The sequence below is a fragment of the Limanda limanda genome, chromosome 10 (genome assembly GCF_963576545.1).
Source record: "Limanda limanda chromosome 10, fLimLim1.1, whole genome shotgun sequence".
NCBI classification, from domain to species: Eukaryota; Metazoa; Chordata; class Actinopteri; order Pleuronectiformes; family Pleuronectidae; genus Limanda; species Limanda limanda.
In genome coordinates, this window is record NC_083645.1 from 17,107,009 (window position 1) to 17,126,773 (window position 19,765).

A 19,765-nucleotide genomic window follows, 5' to 3' on the forward strand; every position below is an offset into this window, starting at 1 on the left:
TTGACGATGGCAGGTCCACTACTCGTCCTCAGATTATTCTCCATGTGAAGATAACTGCATGTGTCCTTGAATGGATCTACACTGACCCCAAGATGAACCCAACTAAAGCAAAAGGCCACGAGGTCCATCGTCATATTATGATACAGTAAATAAACAGATACACACGTTTATTCAAACCTTTAAAACGCAAACATCGCTCCCAAAGGCAACAAGTGGCAGGTGAGAGGTCAGAGTGTGAAGCACAAAGCAGAAATGTCTCTGGACAATTATATTAAATTAAATACAACACACTGCTCCTGATTAAATATTTACATTTAGACTCAACTTTAAATTAAAATCCTCTTTAAATCCTCAGTCACAGAAAAGCATTGATTCAGGACTTAAACTTAAATAACCTTTGAATACACTTCACTTAATTTAACCCTGGGTACCATCCTGCTGATGAATCCAGAAACATGCGTCTCACTGTCCTTTGAGTGTCCCTCCATTTATAGAACTGTTAATACTTTGAGGGTCGTGGGGGGAGCTGACAATCCCAGCTGACATTGGGCGAGAGGCAGGGTACAGCCTGAACAGGTCGTCAACACACACAGCCACACAACCACTCATTCTCTCTGATCTGGGTGTGTTTGGACTGTGGGAGGAAGCAGGAGAAACCCCACAGAGTCACTGGGAGAACATGCCAACGCCACACAGAAAGACCCCAGCCGGGATTTGGAACAGGAACCTTCTTGCTGTGAGTTGAGAGTGTTTTTATGTTTATCTATTTCTTTTTTAGTACATTCAGTTTCCACTATTAATCTTCACAGCAAACACCACTGGTCACTCCACAGTTTATCTGTATTCTACCTGATTCCTCACATCAGTTAAAACTGTCAACTCTTTCACATGCAGCCATCTTGACATTCAGTCCATCCCTCCGCCTGCTCTGTTGATACATCCTCAACATCTTTATTCAAGGAGAACAACCTCATATTTCTCTGTCCCTTCCTCTTGCGCCTGCGCTTCGGTTCCAGATCCTTCTTCTTCACCTTCGTCTTCTTTCTCCGTGTTGATCTGTGCCACTCCCAGTCGGTACAGTGCATCCCTGATCACCACCTCCCCCGGCTGACAGGCCTTCACCACCTGGTTGATCTGCTGGCTCACGATGTCCCTGCTGGTGAGGAAATCTACCAGACGGTTGTACAGGTAGTAGAAGGCTGTGTTGCTGAAAACCATAGATGGCCACCGCGCACAGCTTGTCGAGGAACAGTCCTCTGATTTATCTATTGTGTCTCTGTCCAAATTCTCAGTGCGTTCCTTCTCTTCATCCTCCTCCTCTTTGTCCAGCTCAGCTACCAGGCTGACATAGGGTTCCAGGTCTCTGCAGAGGGACATGGAGTGGTGCTCTGGAGAAGGAGGCTCTGTGGGCTGCTCTGCTGCAGGAGGGTGAACCAGCCAGCAAGAAGAAGACTTGGTGATGGGGTGGACCTGCTGGTTCTCAGCGACCGAGGACAGGTCAGCACTATAGGGCTGATCCTGTAGCTCAGCACAGGACACAAACTGAGGAAGAAGATGGAGATCAACACTAATGTCCTTCAACAGTCAAAATAGATGGATGCAATAAAAGCAAAGTCTTTGATCTAAATGTTGCACAAATACTGAAATTAGCTTTTTTCCACTTAAATAATGTTTTTACAATAATCATTTTAACACAAGATGAAAACTAGAGTTACCACCCTGGGGTTGTATGACTCCGCCAAACACTGCAGTTTCAGTCTAAATGCATTTTTTCACACTCATGTGACCTTTGACCAATGAAATCGAAACAGTTAATCTTTGAATCCGCGTAACAACTGGTCAAAAATTGTAAGAAATTCCAAGAACGCCAACTTGCCATGTGATATTCAAGAGGCCAAGAACATGTTTACTGAGACTGTGACATTAACCTTTGACTACCCAAATCGAATGAGTTAATACTTCAGTCTAAATTAACCTTTGTGCCAAATTAACATAATTCTCTAAAGGCCTACTTATGATAACAATGCAAAAAACGGTTGTGAGGTTGACCTTTGACCAAAAATATATCATATCAGGTCTTCCTCATATATAGATATGTGTTATAAAAACTGTTTTCTCATCAGAAATTACAGTTCCTTCACAGATAAGTGTGATTACAGTGAGGTCACCCACCTCTGGCTTTTCAAAGGGGTCACAGAAGCAGCCTTGGTTCCTGCCCCACATCTGTGTTGCCAGTTCTGGATACTGCATGTCTGTACAGAGCGCCACCTGGCGGGCGCAGTCACTAACGTAGACCGGGGGCCAGTAGCGGGAGGACAGCAGCAGGTCGACGTGATCTCGAGCCGTCTCTCCTCTCACCAAGTACTTAGAGCCGGACACCACCTGGAAACAGGGAAAGGAGAGACGAGGATGGTGATTTTTAGGATCAAACAACCAAGACCAGTGGCTCTCAAATGGATCCATTGCACACTACAAGGGGATATGTAAAAAGTTTTTAAATTCATCCATCAAAATGATCATATGTGGGTATTATGTTTTGACATTTTGAAAATATTTTTAGACATGTCATATTGTTCCAAGACATCTTCTTTCACATAACTAAGCATCAGAGTAAACAAATAGACAAATTAATTAACTATTCCAAGGGGCGTACACGAGGAGGTCCCCAGAATATTTTATAATATTATTATTATATTAATATATCTATCATCTGGGGGTCCTTGGCTGTGAAAAATTTGAACCGCTGACTTAAACAATGTTTGATTTAGTTTTTCACACGGGCTGTCCTTTGCATCCTGACTTAAAAAATGTTACTTACTGCAGAATCTGAGCTTTGACGTGGAGAGGTTGTTGATTTGAAAGTTTAGATGAACAGATGAATGAATTTGAGTTTTTAAATATGGTTTTACCTTGTGGGGGCAGACCTTCGACAGCTTGCCAGCGGTGAGGTGTGGAGGTGGCTGGGGGGCGGTGGAGAGACCACTATGAACAAGTGTGTACAAGGAGACCAGAGACGCCAGCAGCTCATTCTGTCAAAGATGGAGACAGAGGAGGCTTTGATTTAAACAAACGCACACACCGATACGTCAGAGAGCAGAGCAACTGAGGCTGCTCCCAGACATGCACTGAACTCTGAAAGGGATAAAGGTGAGAACACAAATGTAGTCAGTTGCTCCGGACATTTTCCAGAATATTACCAGTATATCATTGAAATGTCTGAGTGAGCCCATGTGAGATTAAGATGAAATAGAGGTGCCATACATGTAGAAAAAGATGCTGACAAAGACGTGTCATTAAAGGTTTTGGTAATAAGGATGCCTGTCTGGTGTCGATGTAAACAAAAACATGTCATGTGCTTCCTTCTGCACGCTCTAATTTCTTTGGGGGAGGAAAACATCTTTAAGCCAAACTCAAGTAAACTGACTCGCTGAAATACCTCTGGGACCTTTGAGCCCAAAGCCTCATCATGCGAAAGGTGCGGGGGAGGGAAGGTGGATTCCTTCTTCTGTAAAGCAACACCTTATCACCTGATCTGTATCTTTGTTCCAACAGGATCACTTGTAGTCTACATATCATTTGACAGTTTACATACTCACTTCAAGTCGCTGACATACAACAGCAAAAACAAGAAAGCTTAACAAGCGCAGAGGCACATGCTTGTCACACACACATACCTTGGTGGAGTCTGGGGGGGCGCTCGCCCCGCAGCCAATCAGTATTGTTCTCAGCTCGTCCTCGTTGTGCTCCTCAATCTTGTCGAGTCGCAGCTGACCGTCATGAATGAGACGCACCAAAACGGATGGATCTCCTGAAACACATGATGGAAACTGTTATTTTAAAAAAAAAAAGAAAGAAGAAAAACAGGATCCGCTGCAACCAAAACAAAGCTTATAATAGCTATGCATAAACAAAGCTGAACAATTCTACACATGATTGTCTAGTTCTTATAACTGATATAAAAAATGTGTAAGTGTTCTGAGAACTTAAACGTTCCGGATAATCCTGATTCTGCTCCTTAATCTGCTTCCTCTTCAAGGAAGCTGAATGTTAGCACAATTGTAACACTTTGTATGTTAACAAGTTGAATGAATGAAATTCAAGACCTATGTCAAGCCCCAGAACTATTGACACTTCCCCATAATTGAAGATAAGGCGATGTAGCCTACAGAATTACTCTGGAAAGGTTATCTCATAAACTACAGACAGAGACGGATGGTATCCAAGTGTTTGTAGACTCAGTTATCAGTCAAGACTTTTTAAGACTCTGATCAGACAAACAAACAAATGGGTGAAAACCTAATAACCTTGGTGGAGGTAAAAATTACACAGCTTATAGAAATCGATAAATATTAAATTAGTACAGCATGAAACATTAAATTAACACAACGCTAACAAGGTTTTAGTTGAAACTGGAAGCCCTGCATGAAATGTACATACAGTATAACTGTAAATGTGTATAATACTATGATCTTCTGCCCATAACAATCAAAGCATATCCGTGCTCTGAAATCAGCTATCTCCTCTTTGAACTTTTTTATCTCTTATTCATCATTCGCAAACAAAAAAACCTCAACAGTGACAGGATGAGTTTGTATCAAGGCTGATTCAGTAGCAGTTGAAAAGACGCTGTACCTGAGGGCTCTGGCGTGTGGGACGAGGCCTTGTCTTTCTCTGTGTTGATGACAGCAGAACTCCTCATCAGAGGGGGGATGAAGGGGGCGATGATGGAGGCGTCCACACGTGTGATGGGGATGTCGGTGGGAAAAGCCGCCTGCTCAATAGCCTCGCTCTCCATGGTCAGCCAGAAGTCATCCATGTGCACCTCATCGGCGACTGAGTACTCTGGCCAGGTAAACTATAGAGACAGTTCAGAGGAAATGTTAGACGCCATCACTGCTAAATACACAGTTGTAACAATTGGGTTTCATTTTGCACTAATGCTGCAGTGAATCTGTCACCTCCACATTCTTGAGCTCCAGCACATTGTTTGTTTGTCGTTGTGCGATCTCCAGCTTGGGAGCCACACCACAAACGCCGCAGATCATGTCGTTGTAATCTCGCACCGTCACACACTCAAAGGCCCAGTAGCCGCTCAGGAGAAGCTCTTGGATTTGAGATGACTCCTCTGGACTCAGTGCATGGACTGATGCAATAGAAGAAAGACCCAGTGAGATTCATGAAATACGGATGGAGCAAAAAAGGGCTAATTACATTCAACACAAGACATTTGGAGAATTCATGTGTGTGCAATGTAATCCAGCATTTACCAGGGTGATTGGGGAAGTTGTCTAGTAAAGTCCTGGCTGCCTGAGAGGGGGCGTGGCCCAGTTTGATATTTGCCCTCATCTTCAGGAACAGGTCGATGCTCACCAGGACTTTGTTCCCAATGTTGAACAAACCTGTCAAAAAACAACAACAAAAAAACAGGTTATAAAAAAATAAATAACTAAAACAGCACTGAGGAGAGCACACACCAATCAAGCTGCAACAAATTTCATATTCAGCAATTCAGATCTGAGAATCATTCCCTTGGAAAACTGTTGAGTCTTGGATCTTCCCCCTGATCTGGATGTTGATTACTTAAATTTCAGAGAATTCTTCCTGACTCAAACCACATTCTGCAAAGTTTTGTGTTAATTTGTTCTGGTGTTTTTGTGTAATCTTGATTAGATACAAACAAACCAACAGAAAACAAACAGAGAGGTTGAAAACATATGGGATGTAATAACTGTTCTGTGATCTTTTGTTTCAGTGTCCCCTGAATAGCAAAGCACACACAAGAGTGAAAGTACTAATATTGGGGAGAATGTTCATGCCTCATATATCTGACCTTCTGCTATATAAGTTTAGATTTTTTTGTGGGAAGTGACCATTTAGATTTTGAGTAAATTACCTGTTTATACAAATAATGCTTCTTTGTAATTGATTTATTCAAATAAGAGGGGACCCGTCTGCCACGAGAGCCGCATTAAATGGTTTGATAATGCCACCTCTTTGCTTTTCATAGTTCCCACAATTCTGGTCTGTTTATGGACCTATAAGGCAAAGTGCTGAGGAGCAACAACCAGAGCTCATCACAGACAAGACTATTTGCATTTAGAGCAGCAGTTTCATGAATCAACAGCTTGGCAGGGATCTGGTTAACCTACTTATTTGGGGAGAAAAACAAATGATGTGGTAAAAGATTCGTCTGTTATCCTATCTGGAAGCTAATAAAACAACATTTTAGATAAACACAACGCTGCCTCTGTTCAATTTTGTTTATGTCATCTATATTTATTTTTTAATGAAATATGTGCATATAAGAAACCCCAAAGTCCACAGAGGCAGCGCTGTTGTTCAGTGACTGCCGCCAACTCTGGCTTTTGGCGTGAGATGCCCACTCTCTGTCTCTGTCTCATGCTCTCACGCTGCCTGAACAAATCTCACGCCAAATAATTTGAAGCCTTAAAGCCACTAATTCTGGAAGGAAATACAGCATCATTATAAATAGACTTTCCGAACATCCGACTTTTTTTTCCACATTTCAGCAGCAATATTGGTCGATCAAGATTACAGAGTGTAAAAAATAAACAACAACAAAACAAAAAACAGGCCTCTGATTGTGTCCCCTGTGGCTAATTGAGACTCAAGTGTAAAGTTTTGCTGTAAATACAGATTTGAGCTGAACTTGCTGAGTGAGTGTGGAACGGGTTAGATAAGGCTCCTCAATCATGTCTCCTTGTGTCACTGAATTAAAAAAAATTGTCAGAGGAAGCTGAAGTTTAGTGCGTCCTCTTGCACAGAAAAGGAAGACATATATAAAACCATATGTTACTGTGGTTAGATACACTGTCCTGACACATGCTTTTAAAGTTATTCTGATACCATTTTTCCCTTCCTGATATGGACTTGGGATTTGGACAAATACCAAGAACAGTTTCAATACCAATTTATTTTAAAAAAAAATTACACCTTACAACCAGTCTCAATACAGCGCAAATACTCTGAGCTTAGTTTTAAGCTGCTGTTTTGGGCATTTCTAATGCTGGTATCGCTTTATGAAAATCTCTAGTTTTAAAAATTAAAGAATAAACTACATACTCTGTAGAGAACAAACCTCTCCGCCAAGGCCCAACAGTTCCATTATGAAACCACTCATAAGTGTCAGTCCCCTGAATATGCCTAAAATAAATAATCTAATTAATCGAATGTTCTCTGCGATATTCCTGAAAATTTGAAAAAAACTGCACTAGCTCACAATGTTAAAGAAAATGAAAATAATGACTCCAAAGGTTAATGGGTTCTTCATGGCCTTTACCACACTCTGGTTCAGGAAATCTTTTTGCATGTGCTTTATCTATTATTCTGTATTCCCAGTTTTCCCCTTTGTTTTTGCAGCGGCCACTGTATTCTGCCTACAAACAATGTGGGTGTCTACTTCTGTCAATACACTGAAGATAAATGATGATAATAATATAAAATTATAATGATATAATAGTTGCAGTGTTTGCATAGTAAGATGTACTTGGCACATGCAGCAGCTAAATATTAGAAAAGACTCAGCATTTTCCATATAAATAAGTCTTATACTTGATACCTCTAAGATGTTTTCTCTGCCGTGTGAACCCAATTCATAGTTGTAGTGCCCCCCTGTGGTCAGTCAGGAAAAGCTTCAACCGAAACACTTGTATAAATTGTGTTTGGTTTGCAAACAACCAGCTTGAACAAATGCAGGGTACCACTGTCCATAATCTAATCTTTGGGAACCATATAAACAGAGTCATGTCTGGCTAGACAATGGACAACAGTGAAAACGTAGAAATAAAATGTACAAGCTGTTGTTAGTGCTGATAAGTGATTACCTGGATGCAGGTCAGTGAAGCTGTGCAGAGCCAGACACTGAACGTTCAGACACACCTTCAGCTGGAGAGAAGCCGTCTGAATCAGTGTCTCAGTCAGCAGCCAACAGTCCTCCTGTCCAGCTACAGTACTACAACACACAAGACACAAAACACATACACCAGTTTACGTTTAGAAACCAAGAGGACTTTCTAATAATAAAATAAGAGTAGAAGGAATAAAAAATAAGTCAACCAATAAAAGTCACAACAAACAAAAACACTGGCCTCTCTCTTATCATCAGATGGCTCAAAATCTCTCCTTGTTTTCATCCCGATTCCCACTTCCTCACCTCTGACCTCCTTTGAACAGAGGGTAGTTACACAGGCCACAGTGAGTAGCCGCTGATTCATAGAACTGAGGCCACCCAGTCTCCACCAGTGTCTCCGTTCCGACGCCGTCTTCGTGTTCCTGGTGAGACGGTTGAACCAAGATGATCTGGAGGCTGTTGAGCTCCTGGATGAGGTTTAATGTTTCCTGAAGCTCTGCCTCGCTTTCAGGAATCTGCAGGGAACGGCGCAGGAGCTGCAGTGTGTTTTGCCTCTGAATGTCCCTCTGGGCAGGATTCAGGACCTGGTATGGATCCAGAAGAGTTCCAGACTGACAAAAGGCCAAAGGAGAAAAGCTCAATTAGAGAAAAATAAGAAGCAATTTACTGATGTGTTTCCATAAGGAAATCTATTTCTGTAATATTTTATCTTGATGTCAGGATTAATATAATTATATTCACTAGTAGACAAACTAAATATAATACTTTACAAATCTAAATATAATACACAAAGAGAAAAGACAGAGTTTTTTTTATGTCAAAGACAACAGCGGCTGTGCTTGCTTCAAAGCCTCAGAGAAAAAAAGCTAAGATTTATGACTTAGCTCCAAAGGCCTGTTGTCATTGGTCTTACATCTAGATTAATGAATGCCAAGAGGAAGCTGCTCTGGGTTTCAAGGTTGTGCTGAGGCTCATAAACGGGGTCAGGAGGTCGGAGATAGAGCTGGAAACTAATCTTACAGTATCTGCACTTCAGAAAAACCTGGCGGACGTAAGCTTTCACCTTTACTCCCTTGGTGTTCTTCTGGGTCAACTCACAGCCGCATTTAGGGCACGTTGTAGGTTTGTGTCTGTTCTTGTACATGTAGTCACAGGAGGGGTTTTTACAGCGCCCCCTGCCTCGTGCCGTGGACAGTCCCAGGTCCTGCGAGAATAAAGACGAGAAAACAAAACATCAACAAACAAGACAAAATAGCATCTCACTAAAGAACATTGATAAAGAAGGAGACAACACAAATAATGGTTGTGTACTGACAAAGCTGGAGACAGTGTGCTGTTTGAACGGCACGACTGACAGAATGTTCACTCTCCCGTCAGTGAGGGCGGAAACCGGCTGTCTTCCATCTGCTGAGGCAGGAGAATCCTACGGAAAGACATGCTGAGAGTGAGGAGACTGGAATAGATCTGCATCTCCACTGTATTCTCTCTGAGTCTGTGTGTCGACGTGTTTGTGTGTGCGTGTTAACCTGCTTGGCTGTGGTTTTGGGGACCGTCTGGCCGAGCTGCTTCAAAGTGCTGGGTTTGAGACCTGAGAAACTCTCTCTGGGAGCTGTGCTTGGAAAAACAACCTCATCAGCTGAGAGAAGAAACACTCCACTCCCTCCATGTATTTACAAATACCGACAATAAACACTGGACATAATAAAGATAAGACTAAAATGAAATAAAAAGATAAGATTGAGGAAATAGAATCAAAGATAAATGATGCACAGTACCAGGTGAGGATTTGATGTTGTTTGCAGTCTGGCATTTTCCCTTTTCAGGTGGGACAGTTAGGATCTGAAACAAAGCTCGTCCTACAAACACAAACACAAACACAAGTCAATATCGAAATCCATATGCTGACAGATTATTTTCACACCATGTAGCAGGTTTAATCTGACCTGTGCTGTAATAGGCAGGGAGGATGGGTCTCACAGGCCTCTTAGGAACAGTGGCTGCGCTTCTGTCTTGAACTTGGACTATGGCATCTTTTGGACTGTCATCCAGTTGTCTATTCATAAACAGAAGGGAAGTGTTAGTAAAACAAGCTCTTCTCAAACATAATTTTCCTATTAATCCTATCCAATTCATATTTTATAGAGATACAAATGAGGTGTATATTCCCCAAAAGATTATCTAGACACAGGGAAACTGATATTTTTGTTTAACACTTTACACCAGCATTAATTAATAGTGTCCTGGCACATTGTGAATTGATCTCTGTTCACATATCACAATTTATGACATTAAAAGCTTTTATATGGACTCGATGCTTAAAATCATAATAGAAACTTACTTCGGTTGTTCCTGTGATTTGGTGCTGCTGCCCTCTGGTGGTTTTCCACTGAGAACTGCACGCTGCTTTCTGGAGCAACCGTGAACTCTTCCCTCTTTTTTGCCCCCACCGGTGTTTGTTTTACTGACGTCAGCATTCCCGTCTTGAGCAGCGAGCTGTGTGGGTTGACAGCCTTCAACAGACTTGGTTTCAGCTTTCTGGGGAGACTGCTTTGATGCTGCTTCTTTCTCTCGTGTCTTCTTTGCCTGATGTGATTAAGTTGATTAACATAGACCGCAGGTCAGAACTAGGGCAACTCACTGTACTAAAACTAAAAGATTTAGCTCAACACTCACTGCAGGTATCCATTTTCCACCCAAGCTGCTCCCACATTCAGGGCATGTTGGTGGCTTGTGGCGGGTGACGTACACAAATGAACATCCGGAATTCAGACACCTCCCTCGACCTCTCCTGGTGTAGGTCTTCACAGACTAGAGAGAGGAGGGAAACGACTTCATGTCTCTTACAACAACACACACTAACAGGATTGGTATTCAATAGAGTGCACACACCTGCGTGGCCATTATAGAACTAGAATAACTGCTCTAGGGTGGTATGCCTCTGCCAATCAGTGCAGTTTCAGTCAACAGCTTTTTCCAGACTCAAATGACATCACGTTAACCTTTCACCACTGAAACCTTATCAGTTCAAGTGACAAGTGATCAAAATGTGAAGAAACATGTTATGTGAGGCCACCCTGAACTTGACTTTTGACCCTTGACAGTTCATCTTTAAGTTTATCTTTAAGTTTAATTGATCATTTTTTTGGACCAAATTTGAAGAAATTCTGTTTCTGTGTTCCTGAGAAGTTGCATTCCCAAAACCAAAAATGTGTTTTAGACAACCTGAAAATGTGTCAAGCCACCTGCTGTTGCGGTGGAAAAAAAGAAATGAAGTACTTGGATAATTTTTACAAGATTCGTGATTTAACACTTTTTGTGTAATCCTGCTGACAAATAAACAAACGGACTGACAGGGTGAAGACATAACTTCCTTGTCTGAGGTTATAATCAGATTTTTCAGATATAGTCACAGATATTTTTATACTTTTAATTTTCTTTTTCTGAACACAACCTATTCCTATGCTGACATCACTAAAGTGCATGAGTACCATGGGTTCTTACCATTTTATATGAAGGTTTGTCACTTTGTTCCACTTTGGCTCCTACAGAGACCATCATCACAGAGCCGACACCCGCCTTGGGCTCCAGTAGATTCTGAAGTGAAGGAGAAATCATTTCACAATGTTATTTAAACTGTTTTGTGACTTAAATGGTGAGATATGTAAATGTGTACATGTTCATTTGTGATAGTCTCACCTGGGAGGGTAAGATGGCAACCACCTGCGTATTCTCCCCCTGTATTTGTTGCACCATGGCCCATCCATAACCACTACCGGCTGCTCTTGTCTCATTACCTTTCAGTGTGACCCCATTTGCCGTTAGGTCAGTGGAGCCCTGGGCTTCTGCCGAGGAAGGGGCTTTGGATGAGACAGAGGAAGGTGGGACTCCTTGTTGGGCTGTGGGGCAAAACACCCTTGCTGTTTCCTCTGCTATGTTATCAACAGCGATGGGCAGCTCAGAAAGTTCCACCTCACCGGCCAGACCTAGAGTTGTTAACTGGGGCTCTTGTGTGAAGGAGACAGAGGACAACCCTCCTTCAGCTGGAGGTTCCAGAGACTCCCCCTCTGACTGAGATCCTCCAAGCTGCTGATTTGAGGAGCAGCCTTTGGACAAGAGGAAGTAGCTGGCTCTGGGGAGGATCTTGCGGAAGCCTGGCAGGTCTTTTGAGGAGCTGAGTGAGGACTGAAGAGGATAAAAGATCAGCAAAGTTGGTCATAACCTTTTAATATGTAATGATGTTGACATTACAGTAGACACCAGTGAATCAGGCTGGTGCAGAGATGCAGCAGGAAGATGTATCTTTGCTGTGATAATTAGTGAAACGGGTCACTTCATTCTGACTTTATCTGTAGTTGCATGAGCCAAATCTATTGAAACAAATAAAGTATTTTTTATTGTACACGAGGGCACTGAAGTGGTTAACCATTAAAAAGGACTCAGCAGCCCAAACTAAAACCAGCTCTCCATCATCTACAGACCATTTTTAAAGAAGATTGGCTTGGGATGACTGCTCCGAACAAACATTAACGTACCACTATATGATCTATATGTTTTTAACAAAGAGAAAGTCTTTATAAATAAAGGCTCTGTACAGATTATTTATTTCGTTTAATTTAAAAATTTGATTATGTGTTATTTTGTTGATATTCTCTGTTAAACACGACATCTCTTGAGAGTGTTCCCTAGTGTTCCCATATCTTTGTAGATTTTTCCTCCCTTTAGTCGGGGGTAAAGGACAGAGGAAGTCACTTCTTGTACAGATTGTTAAGCCCTTTGAGGTTAATTGTGATTTGTGATTATGGGCTAAGCAAATACCATTTCAGTGATTGATTGAAACTAGTGATCTTTAAATTAATTCATGTCAACTGTGCGAATAGATGAGCCTCTTTGGGCATCAACTATGACTCAGATTCTCACAGAAAATGATTTAACTATGTGCACAACAGTAGCATAGACACTCATGGGGACCATGGAACATTGTCCAAATGAGTGTTTACATTACAAATGTTTGTATTGTTAATGATTTGTAACAGGACGTAATGTATAGTTCCAAATTTCCATCAAAATAGGCCGGTCCATCTAGAATTTGTGGTTATACAGGGGCGTTCTATGAGGATAGGTGACAAAGAGGATAGGTGACAAAGAGGATAGGTGACAAAGAGGCTGCACATTTACAACACTGAGTCAGTATGATTTACAAAAGTTGGTGCAGCTTACTGTATCCAGCCCTTCCTTCTCAGACTTGGCCTTCTCCAGGTAATAGGCTTTTTCAGCCACACTGAGTCTTTTCCAGCTCTCGCTGATTCGCTTGTTGATCTCCGACTGTGGCAGATTAGGTACTTCCTGTTGCATAAGCTGGTGAACATCAAAGTAGTAGAGCAGGTAGGCAGACCTAGGACACACAGATCCCACGTGTACAGTCAGTGCATGAGGATGAGAGACAGTTTGGACTTCTGGAGGCTCAACCCCTCCAGAGCCCTTCTCAGGGCTATGATGATTCTAACAGCGGTGTGTGAAAGTCCTACAGGCGATGTAGCTACCTGGGCTTCTTGGCTTTTTCAACATTGTCTTCCTGAGCTTTGCTTTTCCTCTTTTTCGGGGTGGACACCTCCGTTGGGTTGTAGCAGCTCTCCACCTCGTACACTTTCTCCATGATTTCCAAAGATCTGGGGACAACAGCATGGGATCATGTTTGTTGGAGGCAGACATTATCGCAGAGGTGTTGTAATGAAGTGCATTGAATAATATCATGCATTGAACAGACTGAGTTTCCTCTGCTTTACATGGCAGCAGCAGTGACATTGTATTGTTTGTCACAGGAGCCATATAGACACACAGAACATATGGGCTAATAAAAGCAGCTGAAAGTAGGACAGGCTTGTTTTCCATGCAGACAGAAAACAGATCTGCAACATGAAACACAATGGGAACTCTTCAGGAGACACAACATGTCCAACCCACTGGTCCTTCCCTGCTTTAAGAGCAGGAGTAATGGCGTGTGTTTATACTGCCTGTACCGTCTCCTGTTGTCCAATGAAAAGCCTTCTTGTTGAACCCTTACCCACGACGGCCCGAGCCTCAGTAACTTCCGTCAACAAGCTTCAGGAGTCCCGGAAACACTCCGACATGATCCCGAGGGCCGCTGCAGCTGAGCAGGCTCCATTCTCCATGATGTGCCGAAGCCTGGAGGAGAATTTGAGTCTGTTAACAAGCTGCGTTTCTCCTCGACTTGTGCTAAACATGGCGGCTTCGTTGCTATGGTCCTCAGCCAATCAGAGGCAGGAATGAACAAGTGCGGGCCAATCACAGGAGACGTTTTTGACACGTGAAAGTAAGGCGTGCGTCCCGTAATACGAGGGTACAGATCGGGGCCACCAGGGAGCGCTGTTTTTATTTATTATCAAATAATAAATCATCAAAGGGACAAGTTGAATCCAGGTTTTTACCGTGTTCATAAAATTATAAATTAAATTCTCAACAACCTTTATATAATTTATATTATCATTATTACTTATAAGGCGCTTTTGTAATGTCACTGTAATCTTTGAGAAAGCTGGCACAATAATTTCGTAAGTAATGTCAATCATATCTTATCTTAATTTGACTGCATTTATTGAATAAACAGGGAAGATTGAAATTAGATTAGATTAGATTCAACTTTATTATCATTGCACAGTATAGGTACATATACAACGAAATGCAGTTTAGCGTCTAACCAGAAGTGCAAAAAAGGCAGTAAAAGTGCAGAGTATTGTGCATATTAAAGTGAAAATGTAAATAAATAAGATCTGAACAGCAGAAATATAAATTGAATATTACAGTATTAACAGGAATTGTATGATATAAGAGCGATGAATACACTATGAGCAGGATAAAAATATAAATATATATAAATATGAATACACTATAGGCGGGGTAATACAGTAGTACAAAAAAAGATTAACAGTAGTGCAAATGTACAATTGTTCCAATGATCAGTGGTTGGAGGAGGGTGTGTGGCGATAAGAAGTATATGAGTATTGTGCATATTAAAGTGATAAAGTAATAAATAGGATCTGTACAGTAGAAATATATATGGAATATTACAGTATTAACAGGAATTGTAAGATATGGGGACGATGAATACACTATGAGCAGGATAAAAAAGTGTATTGCTAAAAAAGTGTATTGCTATTAATTTCAATAATTAAGTTAAAGCGCAATCCAGGGCAAAGGCGTCGCTTTAAAATCCCAGATACTTGTGAGTTGTCTTGAAGTTCATTTTATTTATTAATTTATATTTGGATATACTATATACCTCCTTTATTTTTCTCCAACTTTTCAGGGTCACCCTTTATTTCCTACAAGACAAACCTGCGGGCGTACATACTAGAGTAGACCACACTAGTCGAGCACAGGCTGCAGCTCAGGCCGTATGAACCGAGCACCGATCGGCCCACTGAGCAAACATGGCGGATGACAAGGTGAGTGAGTGTTCGTGCTCCGGCTTAAAACGTCTTCTCCTCATTTAATCGCACGGCAGCAATAAATGGAAAAGACTCGAAAGAAAGATGGTTTATTCCAGAAAGAGTTGCTTCTGTGTTGGAGTCAAATAATCCGGCCGAGGCCGAGTCGCCCCTGAAGGAAAAGGGTCGATCCCTGATCAGGCTGAAGTTTTGCTGTTGTTGGCTAAAGAGACAACTTGGAGAAATCCACTCCCAGTGTTAGAGTTTGTCATTAGTTGTATCTTTGTACCCACAGCACGTGTGTGTGTGTGTGTGGTTCTGCAGCAGCGTTAGAGAGCCTCAGTCACCGAAGTGTTGTCCCACTGTTGCCCTGCACACACACACATACACACAAGTGACCCCATGTGTTTCCATGTGCTTCCTGTGTTTCCAGGATCCTCTGAAACAGTTGAGAGATCTGACGCGGCTCAAGTCTCAGCTGGAGGAGATCCAGAGGCAAGTGGAGAGCGAGGCCTCTGTAGGGATTTCTCAGGTGAGTTCGCTTCACAACTTTTTACAACTGATCACAGAAGAAGTTAATCAAAGACACTTAATGGTGTCTGCTCATAATTTACAGTTCTATAAACGATTTGGAACGACATGTCTGAACTGAATGTTATTAAGTCTAAAAATGAAGGTTTTTGCTTTGTATATTCTAGTTTAGATGTGTTTCTCATATTAAAATCATAAAAGGAAACAATAAGACATATATATTTTGTTTATACATCATCCAAAATGTTTTCAACAATCCTTAAACCCTGGCGACCAATACTACATATTCTGCGTTAAACCATATTTATAATTGCCTTGATTGTTTTATTACTTTGGCGATATAACAATTTGTCCTGTACGTGCACTGTACATTCGTCCAGTTTTAAACATCTGTATTTCCTGTCCTGTGCAGGGACACTGCTGTTAATCCTGTTGTTACCTTTTGTCTTCTCTCTCGTAGGGAGGCTCAGTTTTGGGATCTCCACTTCTGAAGGGCTTCCTGGCCGGCTATGTGGTTGCCAAGCTACGCTCCTCTGCCATCCTGGGAGTGCTGCTGGGAACTCTTACTGGCATATACGCGGCACAGAGCTATCAAGTGCCCAACATCGAAAGGACTGTCAAAGATTATATGAACACCTTTAAAAAGGGCCCAAAGTAATTTGGGCCGACTGCTCGTCCTCACAGAGCAGACACAAGAGGAAGTGTGTCGCAGCTGCTGGACTGTCAGTGGCTTGTGGCAGATCATCCAGATTTCATGACATAACTGGATCATTGGGGACTTAAAGTTAAAGACTGGAGTGTTGTTTTCTTATCAGTATTATTGTTTAATTTTTCAGTTAAATACAGATCTGTTACTTCTTCACTTGTAACCGTTTGATCCTAAGACAAATGTGATACTTTGTGCCGACAAGGTTTGGTCCAGCAAATTTCATAAATCATCTTGGTTTTGTTGCCTGGAGCAACTGTCATTAGCCCATTAGATTTAAAATCAGTCATTTTAAAACAGGCAGCAATGTTTCCGAAGCTTTTTAATTGTTCAGCTGAAGTAACATACACAGAGTTATACAGATAATGGTACGTCTAAAGTATATTATGATTGCTATTTAAATGGTTGAGATTCAGAGTTGTCATTTTTTTTAAAGATGGTCTGAAGTGTGGGGTTTTGCACTGTAGCTAGAATTTAGATTAACTAGGAAGTATTTATTTAGCATCGCTGAGGATGATCGTGAAACTGAATGTGGGGACGAGATCCCCGATGAAGATCAGGAGATTTTGGGTGAAAAGGATTCAGTGGGGTCTTCTCCTGGGGCTGATGGTCTTCATCTATGGCTCCCACGCGCCACTCATCACTCTCACCAAAGTAGACGGTCAAATTCCTTTCAATCCCTCATCGTGTGTCGTCATGATCGAGTTAGCTAAACTCCTCATCTCGCTGGCGACTCTTGTTCTTACCGGGGGCGCGTCCGCCTTACGTGCTCCTCCTCATCTAGTCCTCGTGGCTCCCTATGCAGTCCCCGCCATATTGTACGCCCTCAACAACAACCTGATAGTCATCATGCAGGCCTACATGGACCCAAGCTCGTATCAAGTTCTCTCTAATCTGAAGATTGCCTCCACGGCTCTGCTCTACTCGGTCTGCCTGGGTAAGAGGCTCCGGGCAGCCCAGTGGTTGGCCCTGGGGCTCCTCATGGGGGCCGGGGTGTGTCACAGCTACAGCAGCTTGGATACAGGGAACCCTGAGAGGGCTGAGGCAGAGGAAGGTCCCCGGCTTCATATCACAGCTTGGGGCCTTTTCCTTGTGCTGGTGTATTGCTGCGTGTCAGGGCTGGCAGCGGTTTACACAGAGCGGATGCTGAAGAGCCAGAAGCTGCCCCTCAGCCTGCAGAATCTCTACCTCTATGTATTTGGTGTGGCCATCAACGGGCTCTCCTCCCTCTCCTCTGTAGCGGGCGATAAGAGCTTCCTGGAGGGATTCTCTGGGGCAGTTTGGCTCATCATAGCAGGGCAGGCAGCTAACGGACTGCTGATGTCTGTGGTGCTCAAGCATGGCAGCGGGATCACCAGGCTGTTTGTCATTTCCTGCTCCATGCTGGTTAATGCTCTGTTGTCTTGGGCGACTTTAGGACTGCAGCTCACTCCTCTTTTCCTCCTGCCTGTTTCTATGGTTGCACTGGCAGGTTACCTTTACTACATGTAGATGAGACCGGACCTCGAGGGCCGTTCAGCCCAAAAAAACAACTCATCAGATTTAATTTTCTTCTGCTGTGTCTGCCTTCTGAGTCTTGGACTGAACTGGAGTAAAGAATCCAACACATGAGAATTTGCATCAGAGTTTAATTTATAATTCTGTTGAACTCATTGCAAGTAAAGATCATGTTATCTTCAGTACAACTGAAGAGTGCTGCTATTGTCATGTATTTCTGGTTTGTGTCACATTCTCTTCCATCATTAAAGATAATGTGTGACACAGTGTATAATAAATGTTTTTGAAACAGTTTTATGTTCCATGATGTGCAGTAAGCATGCTCTTTGACTCTCATTCATTGTTGTCGTGATAAAGGTTCAGCCTTTGGATCAACTCCCACAGCCAGAGCATCCTTTAACTCTCCCAGAGCTGTAAAAAGAAACACATTTTATTATCATCTGTGGGCATATCGTCAATATTTTACATCAGTATCTGTAATGTTACAGCCGCTCTGGTGGAGGTTAAACGCACGCTGACCTCTGTGGAGTTGTCTGTTGTCGGCCTGCAGCTGCTGGTTCTGTGCAGAGAGGTAGACGGCGTCCTGCACAGCCTCCAGCAGCACACATCTGTATCTTCCCTCTGACGTCTTCCTGTGCTCCTCGCTCACCTGTCGAAACGCCCTGAACACCTGGAGGTCAGTGAAGCCAGGCGCAGACAGGCCGGGGTTTAGTGTGAGAGCGATAACAGCCATGGTGCTTCCTTTTGCAAACATTTGATCGAACGGCTGTCTTCTTGATTTACAAACTTTTCTCTTTAATCAGACAATTGAGAATCTGTGTCCTTGACGCAGTGTTAATCTGCAAAATCCTCTTAACTTATTACATCCAGTGAAGTTCAGTCCTTTTAGATTTGAGATTTCAAAATTGGCTTTGAAGACTGTAAATGTCAAATGCCCTTTCTCAAGCACTGATCCAGCTAATCTGTCGATAATGATAATACTATAAGAATATGAGACAAAAGCTAATTGAAGATATTTTCCCCAATTTATGAGATTCACTGAACGATAATATTAAACTGATACATTTTTGGAATCAGCGTCTGATCCAACAAGCTCCCACCTGCAGACTCTCCTCCCTCAGACAGCGCAGCTCCCTCTGCTGTCTGTGATGCTGATCCTGCAGATCTCTCTCGGCCTGCAGGGCCTCCGTGCGTAGGGCCTCCATCTGCAGCACCAGGACCAGCCTCTCTCTGGTCAGCACCAGCAGCTCTCTCTGGGGGCCCTCCGTCTAGCAGGGGAATGGATCAAATTTAAAAAAAATGCAAGAAAATAACAGAATTAAGTTGCAAATGCAGTGGTTTCCTCCATCGGCCATAAATCTAACCCTGCATTAATTTAAACTGACTCAGCATCCCCAACTGCGATAGATCACAGGTTGTATAATGTCGAACCAGGGCATCTCATTATCTCACCGGTAGCTGCTCCTGTGCCAAGTCTCTCTCCATCTTCTCCACCTCCTCTTGGATTAATCTCCCATGATCCTCTTTAAGTTGCCTCCTCCGCTCCTTTGCTTTATTGTCTTCCAATTGAGACTGGTCGTTAAATCGGCAAAACAAACAGCTTAGCGTGCGTTGCCCACTCAAGCTCGCGCAGATCTCATTTATATGTTTGATGGGATATTCACACAGCAGTGCATGCTTTCCAGTCAGCTGTAAAGGTTTAAAACATCATATTAA

General features: G+C 42.5%; 4 protein-coding genes across 4 annotated transcripts; 2 read left to right on the forward strand and 2 right to left on the reverse strand.

Moving 5' to 3' along the window:
* Positions 1 to 150: 150 nt before the first annotated feature.
* hmgxb3 (HMG box domain containing 3) lies at positions 151 to 14,058 on the reverse strand. Its single transcript, XM_061079681.1, has 21 exons — positions 13,932 to 14,058; positions 13,411 to 13,536; positions 13,088 to 13,262; positions 11,567 to 12,052; positions 11,372 to 11,464; positions 10,544 to 10,678; positions 10,209 to 10,453; positions 9,814 to 9,923; positions 9,646 to 9,726; positions 9,397 to 9,479; positions 9,186 to 9,293; positions 8,934 to 9,074; positions 8,174 to 8,481; positions 7,845 to 7,972; positions 5,268 to 5,399; positions 4,959 to 5,143; positions 4,633 to 4,855; positions 3,675 to 3,808; positions 2,910 to 3,029; positions 2,173 to 2,382; positions 151 to 1,542 (listed from the first exon to the last, which is right to left on the reverse strand). The coding sequence occupies exons 2-21, from the start codon at positions 13,521 to 13,523 to the stop codon at positions 952 to 954; spliced, it is 3,801 nt and encodes a 1,266-aa protein (XP_060935664.1). The 5' UTR covers positions 13,524 to 13,536; positions 13,932 to 14,058; the 3' UTR covers positions 151 to 951.
* A 1,215-nt stretch (positions 14,059 to 15,273) lies between these two features.
* LOC133011777 (SLC35A4 upstream open reading frame protein) lies at positions 15,274 to 16,520 on the forward strand. Its single transcript, XM_061079670.1, has 3 exons — positions 15,274 to 15,333; positions 15,749 to 15,847; positions 16,307 to 16,520. Exons 1-3 carry the CDS (start codon positions 15,319 to 15,321, stop codon positions 16,502 to 16,504), a joined length of 312 nt encoding a protein of 103 aa, XP_060935653.1. The 5' UTR covers positions 15,274 to 15,318; the 3' UTR covers positions 16,505 to 16,520.
* Positions 16,521 to 17,049: 529 nt separating this feature from the next.
* On the forward strand, positions 17,050 to 18,340 carry slc35a4 (solute carrier family 35 member A4). Its single transcript, XM_061079667.1, has one exon. The coding sequence runs from the start codon at positions 17,066 to 17,068 to the stop codon at positions 18,041 to 18,043; it is 978 nt and encodes a 325-aa protein (XP_060935650.1). The 5' UTR covers positions 17,050 to 17,065; the 3' UTR covers positions 18,044 to 18,340.
* si:dkey-201i24.3 (uncharacterized) lies at positions 18,178 to 19,761 on the reverse strand. The gene is made up of 4 exons (XM_061079669.1): positions 19,502 to 19,761; positions 19,150 to 19,317; positions 18,569 to 18,719; positions 18,178 to 18,460 (listed from the first exon to the last, which is right to left on the reverse strand). The coding sequence occupies exons 1-4, from the start codon at positions 19,532 to 19,534 to the stop codon at positions 18,387 to 18,389; spliced, it is 426 nt and encodes a 141-aa protein (XP_060935652.1). The 5' UTR covers positions 19,535 to 19,761; the 3' UTR covers positions 18,178 to 18,386.
* Between the last annotated feature and the right edge of the window lie 4 nt (positions 19,762 to 19,765).

What these genes read in the sequence shown, in the direction of transcription:
- hmgxb3 (XM_061079681.1), bottom strand. Translation starts at nt 13,523, where the DNA reads ATGGAGAAAGTGTACGAGGTGGAGAGCTGCTACAACCCAACGGAGGTG. An exon ending in AAATCACAGGAACAACCGAA is followed by an intron (nt 9,924 to 10,208) that starts GTAAGTTTCTAT and finishes GTTTATGAATAG; the next exon opens with ACAACTGGATGACAGTCCAA. An exon ending in TGGAGCTCAAGAATGTGGAG is followed by an intron (nt 4,856 to 4,958) that starts GTGACAGATTCA and finishes CTGTCTCTATAG; the next exon opens with TTTACCTGGCCAGAGTACTC.
- slc35a4 (XM_061079667.1), top strand. Translation starts at nt 17,066, where the DNA reads ATGATCGTGAAACTGAATGTGGGGACGAGATCCCCGATGAAGATCAGG.
- LOC133011777 (XM_061079670.1), top strand. An exon ending in CCTCTGTAGGGATTTCTCAG is followed by an intron (nt 15,848 to 16,306) that starts GTGAGTTCGCTT and finishes TCTCTCTCGTAG; the next exon opens with GGAGGCTCAGTTTTGGGATC.
- si:dkey-201i24.3 (XM_061079669.1), bottom strand. Translation starts at nt 19,534, where the DNA reads ATGGAGAGAGACTTGGCACAGGAGCAGCTACCG. An exon ending in TGGCACAGGAGCAGCTACCG is followed by an intron (nt 19,318 to 19,501) that starts GTGAGATAATGA and finishes TTCCCCTGCTAG; the next exon opens with ACGGAGGGCCCCCAGAGAGA. An exon ending in TGAGGGAGGAGAGTCTGCAG is followed by an intron (nt 18,720 to 19,149) that starts GTGGGAGCTTGT and finishes ACTGACCTCCAG; the next exon opens with GTGTTCAGGGCGTTTCGACA.